This window comes from Olea europaea, unplaced genomic scaffold (genome assembly GCF_002742605.1).
Source record: "Olea europaea var. sylvestris unplaced genomic scaffold, O_europaea_v1 scaffold1376, whole genome shotgun sequence".
NCBI lineage: Eukaryota > Viridiplantae > Streptophyta > Magnoliopsida > Lamiales > Oleaceae > Olea > Olea europaea.
Genome location: NW_019231272.1, coordinates 103244 through 112313, shown reverse-complemented (window position 1 = coordinate 112313; position 9070 = coordinate 103244). Strand labels below are relative to the sequence as shown.

General features: G+C 33.8%; 1 protein-coding gene across 1 annotated transcript; it reads left to right on the top strand.

Moving 5' to 3' along the window:
- The first annotated feature begins 350 nt into the window (after positions 1-350).
- LOC111375437 (polyphenol oxidase I, chloroplastic-like) lies at positions 351-2246 on the top strand. Its single transcript, XM_022998260.1, has one exon. The coding sequence runs from the start codon at positions 401-403 to the stop codon at positions 2120-2122; it is 1722 nt and encodes a 573-aa protein (XP_022854028.1). The 5' UTR covers positions 351-400; the 3' UTR covers positions 2123-2246.
- The last annotated feature ends 6824 nt before the right edge of the window (positions 2247-9070 follow it).

Sequence of the window (9070 nt, the reverse complement as noted above, 5' to 3'; positions counted from 1 at the left end):
TCAATATGAGTCTTTTGTTTTGGGTCTCTAGGTTCTCTAGTTGTTCTTTTTTTGCCGGGGAATGTCCAATGTAATTATACATCTACTTGGATATGATTGGCCCAAAAATGTTCGATGCATTTGTATATAATTTTGATCAATATAATTCATATTTACTGATAAAAAATTAATATTAAATGCTCTGACAACGCCTGGATTTTTTCAGGTATTCATAGAAGGTAGATTAGATTTATGTGAAGGAGAATTGTTCACCACTCATCCATTAAATTTGGACAGTACATTAAAACGTGTATAATTGCACGAAGTGGGGTAGAGTTTCACAACATCGATTCACTAAATAAAAGACAATTGCCTTCATGCATTGCACCATACAAAAATCTCTACCCAAAGTTACATACCTATGCCGTCTCTCTCATTTTCATGGGCCGTGGCCACCACCTCCACCGCCCCCTCTTCTCCATCTTTCTACGGCAAACCATCCACTGCTAAGTCATCTACATGTTTTCAAGTGTCGTGCAATGCAAGAAATGATGACCAAAATGCCTCAAACTCTCGAGGGAAATTCGATAGGAGAAATATGCTTCTTGGCTTGGGAGGCATATACGGTTCAACTTTAACGTCGAATCCATCGACGCTAGCTGCACCGATACAACCGCCCAATCTTAGCAAATGTGGGCCCCCTTCAGATGCAAATACTGGGGAATCATTGAACGTCAATTGTTGTCCCCCGGCAAACCAGCCTGTAGACTACCAGCTTCCCAAACCGACTGTGATGCGGTTCAGACCGGCTGCACATCTGGTGACTAAGGAATACATAGCCAAGTATAACAAAGCCATTCAACTTATGAAGTCACTTAAGGACGACGATCCACGCAGTTTCATGCAACAAGCCAGTGTTCATTGTGCTTATTGCAACGGTGCATATGACCAAGTAGGGTTCAATGATTTGGACCTTCAAGTTCACAATTCTTGGCTCTTTTTTCCTTTCCATAGATGGTACTTGTATTTCTTTGAAAGAATCTTGGGAAGTTTGATTGGGGACCCAACTTTTGGTTTGCCATTTTGGAATTGGGATAGCCCAAAGGGAATGACTTTACCGCCCATGTTTCTCGACCAAAACTCGTCCCTATTTAACGCAAAACGTAACCAAGATCATCTCACGAGTATAGTTGATCTTGGTTACAATGGCTCGGATGACGGGAAGAGTCCTTTGCAAACAGTGGCCAACAATTTCAACATAATGTATAATGAAATGGTTCGTAATGTTAAGTTGATCGACGATTTTATGGGACAACCTTATCGTGCAGGAGACGCGGTCAACCCAGGGGCGGGAGCATCAGAACGCGGTACGCACACTGCGATCCATTTGTATGTCGGAGACCCGAGGGAGACACGCCGAGAGGATTTGGGCAACTTTTACTCCGCCGGTCGCGATCCAATTTTCTATTGCCACCACGCGAACGTTGACCGAATGTGGAAAATTTGGCGAGACCTAAGAGGCTCGAAACCAAAGGATTTCAACGATAAGGATTGGTTGAATGCTAGTTTCGTGTTCTACGATGAGAACGCACAATTGGTGCGTGTTAAAGTTTCTGACACGTTGTCCAATGAAAGAATGGGTTATGTTTATCAACAAGTGGACATTCCATGGCTCAATTTCAGACCTCAAGCTCGTGTGCAAAGATCCAAAGTGGCAACCACTTCCGGTGCTCCATCGACAGCAGACATCAAGTTCCCGTTGGCCTTAGACAAAATCACTAAAATCCTCGTCACCCGGCCGAAGAAATCGAGGAAACAGAGGGACAAAGAAAGAGAAGAGGAATTACTGGTAATTGATGGGATAGAAGTGGAAACAGCTAATTTCGTAAAGTTCGATGTTTTTGTTAACGACGAAGATGACAAGATCGATGAATTGGACAAGTCGGAGTACGTGGGAACTTTTGCACAAGTACCCCATAGTCATAAAGGACCTAAAAAGGTGAAGACGTCGATTAGGCTGGGATTAACAGAGCTTTTGGAGGATTTGGATGTAGAAGATGATGATTCAATCTTAGTGAGTTTGGTACCACGGGCTGGAGATGTGACCATTGGTGGTATCAAAATTATATATCTTTCTATCTAAGAACTCATTTATTTTCTACTTAAGAAGTCAGCAGAGTGTACTACTGCTGGAAGTTTGCTTTAATCATGAATAAGATGTTTGTATTCTTTTAATTTCTTTGCAGTTAATTTGCTTGCTTTTACAATTTAGGTGGTTGGTTCCAAATCAACATATCCCATTCTTATTCATGCCCCAAACTTAATTTTACATTCTCTTTTAGCACAAGGACGCTAAAGTCTCAAGGAAAAGAAAAAAACGAGTCGTTATTAATTCCTTACTTTGTTTAGTCGATTTTTCATCTTCAACCTTCTATTCATTAGTACATCTTGTTTTTTTGATGATTGATTTATATCAAAATATCTTTTTTCATGCTTTGAAATAAAGAAAAATATTTTTTCGCACTTTTTGTTTATATATATTCTAAAAAATATGATGGAAAAATATGTTGTTTTACGCCATTTCAACAGATTTTTCAATATGAAAGTGTTATCAAATACAGAATGTGTTAACTAATGAAAAGTTTGAAGATAAAAATGACATGAGAAATTGTTAGGCATATAAGTGCTATAATGAGCAAAGATTAAGAACTTTAAGTGCAATTAAAATGTGGTGGAAAAAATAAAAATTGTAGTGTGAGTATAATTATCCTTCTTATATATCTATCTACTTGTTAAAAAGTTTATATATATTATTTGGACTGTTTGTTAACTTTAAAAATTCTAATTAAATACTTAAAGCCGTGATTCTCTTAATATATGTCTCATTTTGTGTTGGCTTTATTTGTTTGTGTGTTTTTAATGGCCCACGTCCAGCTTAATATTGTTGGTTTAATATTGTTATGCTTTTATTCGACCGTGACTTGTCCCGCATTGCCCTGTCTTGGTGGAAAGAATACATGATCCTCACTCTGTTCAAGTCTCATCATGTTGTCATCCCGACTCATGCATAGTCATGACAACTAGCTAGAGTTTGACGAGCACAAAATGCACTCAACCATGATATTAAATTAAATTTATATGCCTTAACAAGTCCTAGAGTTTTTTAGGTATTCATAGAAGGTAGATGAGTTTTTTGCGAGGAGAATTGCTAACATATAGATAATTGCACGAGTGGGTAGAGTTTCACAGCATTGAATCCACCGAATACGAGACCTTTTTACAGTTTCGGATGTTGAACCAAGCATCAAAAATTTCAAAATTTGTCAAATTTGTCTAACCTAACTTTTTTCATTTGCTATGACCTTAATCAATGGAGAATCACGTCAGTTGTCAATCAAGGCCCTTCTCATTATGGGATTAATATCACAATAATTATCAATATCCTCTATCTCGTCACTCTAAATCATAACCACCCAAATCCTAAAAATTTCAAAACGACAAATCACAACCCACTTCTTCTCTCTTCCCAGCGACTCCGATAGCACCATCCAGCACACTGCTACACATGACCTGACGCAAAAGCCTCTCACAGCAGTAGAACCACCGCTGGTTGATAGTATGTAGAACCACCGAAGCAACGTCGCCAATATCTTATTCTACGTAATGACATTTTACCATTACCAATATCTCACTTGACCTACCATTTTACCCGAACATCCTCTTTCTCCAAAATGGTCTTTCCTTTCGACCAAGTAATAGGGGCAGAGTACGGATAGGCATGATTAAAGTGAACAAATGGTTTTTCCCTAAGCATTAAGCTGCTTGTACAGCTCGGGCTGTACAGCAGCTTTCACGGCCCCCTCACAATGAGGGGGCCCCACCTTTGTTTTTTTTTTTTTAAATGTGTTCGGCCCCCCCTCCCCCTGGATGTGAGGGGGCTGTGAAAAAAGGTGTGAACCGTGCTGTAGCTATAGCACGGTTCTTTTCCCTAATTGTTTTGTCAATTCAACTTTTTTGTCCTTATCTAGATATTGGAAAATTCAAAAAAAGAAATATAGTGGCCCTGCCCTCTGTAATTAAATTGAAAGCGTGTGCACATGCAACAACTAGCATAAATGCATCGGGGTCCAAGTTACTTAATGGTAGTACACATTACACAATTTAGAATAAATATCTGGAGAAAAAAACATTGGGAAAAATAAGTGGACCATCACAAAGATCAGATGTCATTCGATGGGAAAATATGACAATCATATTACTATGAATTAATTTAATTTCAAGTTTCACTGTTTCGTCACTTGGTAGCTTCCAAATTAATGAAAATTACTTTATGACAATCGTATTGCTATAAATCTTCCACTTAATCGATATATGACAGATCAATTTTACTATTATGTCACATTATGAAACAATTAGGGGGAAAAAATGCATGCATTGTCGTGGTATGAATGTCAATCAAGCTATTCCACTCAGTTTGAGGGATGATCGATGATATTATGTAATAAAGTGTTAAAATTTAAAACTACATTGAAATTGAAGTTTAGTAATCCGATTGAAATAAATTAAAATTTAATTTCTTAATAAAAATCTCACTTAAACCCCCAATTATTTGATCGAAAAGCTTGTCGGCCACAAACAGGTCCAACTACGACACGAGTCAGTCACATGCTGGGCAGTAAAATATCTGAAAAATGATTGTGACGGAAGTTTTGACTTTACATTTTTGGGCCGTTATATTTCAATAATGCATTTTAAAATAGTAAATCGATAGAGAATATATAATTAAAAAATAAGAAAATTTTTTAGATTTACGTGTAATAATATTTTATTAAATAACGTGTGGCTGAACCTCATTCTCCTTTTTATTCTTGTTCTCTCTTATTTTTCAACCATACAATCTTCCATAAAATAATGTCACGCGCAAATAAAAACTTTTCATTCTTTTTTAACCACACATTTTTCAAAAAAACACTATTTTAACAATTAAAATTTGACAAGAATGGGAGCCAAACGGGGACTAGTGTTCTTATTAGTTACACCACACATTTTAGTTGTCTCTCAACTTTTTTTTAATCAAACACTTATCTTAAACTTTCAGTCATTAGTAAATATCTTATGTCAAAATATTTTATTTATGTGCTTTGAAATGCAAGTAAAATGTGATTAATGTTGAAAATAATAATGCATCGGAAAAATTTTCCTGAAAATGTTTTTTTTGGATTTTAGCCTGTTGTTTGCGTCCATATGTGACCCCAGCTGCTCGATTAAAGCTGGAAATGGGTAAGCAGCAGTGCACGTGGTTGATGGTCCAATTGCTGACCATATTTGGTGCGACATTGCTAGTACAGCTTTTGTGCCAAGGAATGTGAAGCACGCTGCCTATTTACGAGGGAAGAATTTTGAAGATTCCTCTTCACACAGAGGTGCTCAACCTTCTTCAGCTGGGATAGCAATTTTCGAAGGTAGCCTTAGTGATAATTAGACGAAGCTGTCATGTTTTGATTGATTTTCAATTTCTTGTTATGGATCTTTAGACCAATTGTGAAGTTCATTTTTTTTTTTTTTTTTTACAAGGTGTCCTATTCTAGACTAATCCTTGGGTCTGTGATCCGGCCCCTCTTCACACAGTCCGGTTAATCGCAGGATGTGCCTCCAACTGGCCAGGGTCCGAGCGCTCCCCACCTGGTCTGACAAAGTGCCAAACAAGCCAATTCAAGTTGCACCTTGCCTTCCAAGAATAATTCTTGCCTTCCAAGTTCCCACTTGTCTTCCAAGAATAAATCCTTGCCTTCCAATTGTGAAGTTCATTGTGTACGCATGGGGATGTCCGTGCACTCAGAATTTTGATCAATACATTTATTTACCAATCAAAAAATGACTTTGCACCAAAATTGATATTTTAGAATTTAGAAAAAGTGAATGTGATTTTAAAACATCATCGTTAAAGGAAGGGCGACAGCTGCACCAATTTTTTATTCTCCCTCTTTAATTTTTATTTTAAGGGTGCCATCAATTGAGATTGTGATGAATTTTAAAATTCCTTTTAAATATAAATGTCCTCAATTGAGATTTTATTAAAATTTAGGTGTTCACAAATGAGATTTTAATGAAATTCAATGAAATCTATTAAAATTAGTTATCCTTAACAACTAGTGAATTTATAAAGATTTCATTAAGAGAGGGATTTTAAAAAATTTGGATGGATTTCAAGTTTAAAATTATATATATAATCAAATCTTTTAAAATTTCATCATATTTGATGAGATTCTTATAGAATCTGTGAAAATTTATTCAAATCCACAAAATTCATTAAAACTTGTAATCTTTTAAATCCATCAAAATCTCTTATTATTTTATGCCGAAAATTGGTTCAAAATTTGGCTCAATTGCACTTTTATATTAATTAATTTATTTATTTATTTTAGCGACTAGACTTTGATAGGCTCTTTCTTTGTTTCTCAAGAATCATTAAAAAAATAAATTTCGAGTAGTCGAATTAAAAATCTTGAAATTCACAATGATAATTGATGAAGATCCTAGACAAGACGAGGAAATTGTTGGAAATGACCGGATAACACATCCCTATTTCCAAAGTGACTTTTGACCGCCTTTTTAAATAAATAAATAAATCGAATTTCAAGCTTAAAATCCCAAAATACCCCTCGACTTCTCACAAAACTAAAAAAAAGGTCGATTTTCAGTCAGTCGGAGAACTTGCTAGTCCATCGCCGGCGAATTACTTCTTGTTAAGGTAATCATTATTATATTGAATATTTGGTTGGATTAATGTTTAGATTTTGGTTAAATGTGTGAATGATTCTTTTGTGAGAGATTTTTTCAATATATTGTTATTTATATAAGTAAAATATGGTTTATATAGTGTTTTAATAGTTGGTTATTTAAATTTGGAAGTTTTTCTCGTCGTAAATGGTGATTTTTCAACAAGAAAGACTGAAGAATGCCGGCTACTAGGGCAGCCGGCAATTTTGTCTTAAAACCCGACTATTAACCCAACTGCTATCGGTCGAGTTTAACAGTCGGCCCACATTTTTTTCTCAGCCCAATTTTTTTTACATATAATTTAATAATTTAATTTTAAATAATTTTTATTATTAGTTTTTAATAAATAATAAATTATTTAATTTGTCGAATTTAAATAAAATTGTTACGACTAAATTTAAATAAAATTTTTACTTTTAATTTTGTTTTAATATTTATTTTTATTTTCTCATTTTTGGTAAATAATAATTTTTTCATTCATCGAATTGAAATTATTATTTTAATTGTGAACTTAAATTTTATATTTATTTTTATTATTAGTTTTTGATAAATAATAATTTATTTAGTTGTCGAATATAAATAAATTATTTACTTTTAGTTTTATTAATAGTTTTGGATGATATTCTTTTCGTCCATCAAATTTAATTAATGTTTTTAATTGTAATTTGAAATAATTGTTGGAAATTTAATTTAAAATTTAAAATTTATTTTTATTATTAGTTTTTGATAAATAATAATTTATTTAGTCGTCGAATATAAATAAATTACTTACATTTAGTTTTATTAATAGTTTTGGATGATATTCTTTTCATTGATCAAATTTAATTAATGTTTTTGATTGTAATTTGAAATAATTGTTGGAAATTTAATTTGAAATTTAATATTTATTTTTATTATTAGTTTTTGATAAATAATAATTTATTTACTCATCGAATTTAAATAAATTATTTACTTTTAGTTTTATTAATAGTTTTGGATGATATTCTTTTCGTTGATCAAATTTAATTAATTTTCTAATTGTAATTTGAAATATTGTTGGAAATTTAATTTGAAATTTAATATTTATTTTTATTATTAGTTTTTGATAAATAATAATTTATTTAGTCGTCGAATTTAAATAAATTATCTACTTTTAGTTTTATTAATGATTTTGGATGATATTCTTTTCGTTGATAAAATTTAACTAATTTTTTAATTGTAATTTTAAATAATTGTTGTAAATTTAATTTGAAATTTATTTTTATTTTTATTATTAGTTTTTGATAAATAATATTACTTTCGTTCATCGAATTTAAATATTTTTTTAACTTGAATTGATTAAAAAAATATTGATAATTGGAAAAATTGGCGTTATGATAATAGGATAAAAAAAATTCAAATTATTGATGATTTTAATTATTATGAATCTGCGTCTTGCGTATTGCAGTTACAATTTTGTTCACTAAATTTTTCGTTATTATGCTTTATTCTATTATCACTTGTACAATGTTCTAACATTTTAAATTTTTACAGGATGAATTATCATCTTGACGCAGAGTTGAGGTAGATGCCAGGCAAAGTTACATGGAATAGTAGCTTTGACAATTTCACTGCTGTGTTAGAGCTGCTCGATTATCAGCATGCTGATATGCTGCGCTAGTCCTTCCTGTGGCCCTTGTACCCGTCGAGAAATCTGCAGTATCCGAGTCAGATTATTGATGTACTTCTATGTCGATTGCTGAGTCCAATCGACGGCGATGCCTTCCACTTCGCAATCGGGGGTAAAGTAGCCAGTTTTTCGATGTTCGAGTTTGTTTTGATCACGGGATTAAAGATTACGGGCGATGAAGCAGCTGGTGATTGGACTCAGAGAAGAAATATGCTTCATGACGTTTACTTCGAGGGACAGGGAACTGTGCTTCTTACACAACTGCTGGATGCAATCAGGAGGTGTGATTAGATGTTAGACAGACTGAAGTTATGTCTGGTCTACATTCTTGAAAGCGTGGTGTGGTGTTACCATAAGAAGACTGCGATTGACCTCTTCCATTTGGAGATCGTTGACGACATAGATCGTTTCAACGACTATCTGTAGGGCCGGAGATGTTTTGAGGACACCGTACACGTCTTCACCAGATCGCACTCGAAGCCGAAGGGAGCTATGCGTAAGTACGACACCTATGGATTGCCCCTGGTGGTGCAGGTAAATGGTTAACATATTGAATGTTAAAATTATTTTCATATTGAATTTATATATAATAATTGTATGTGTTGCAAATTTGGGCTTATGAGACCTTTCCCATATTGGTGCCCGCTTTGCCAGGCGAGGGAG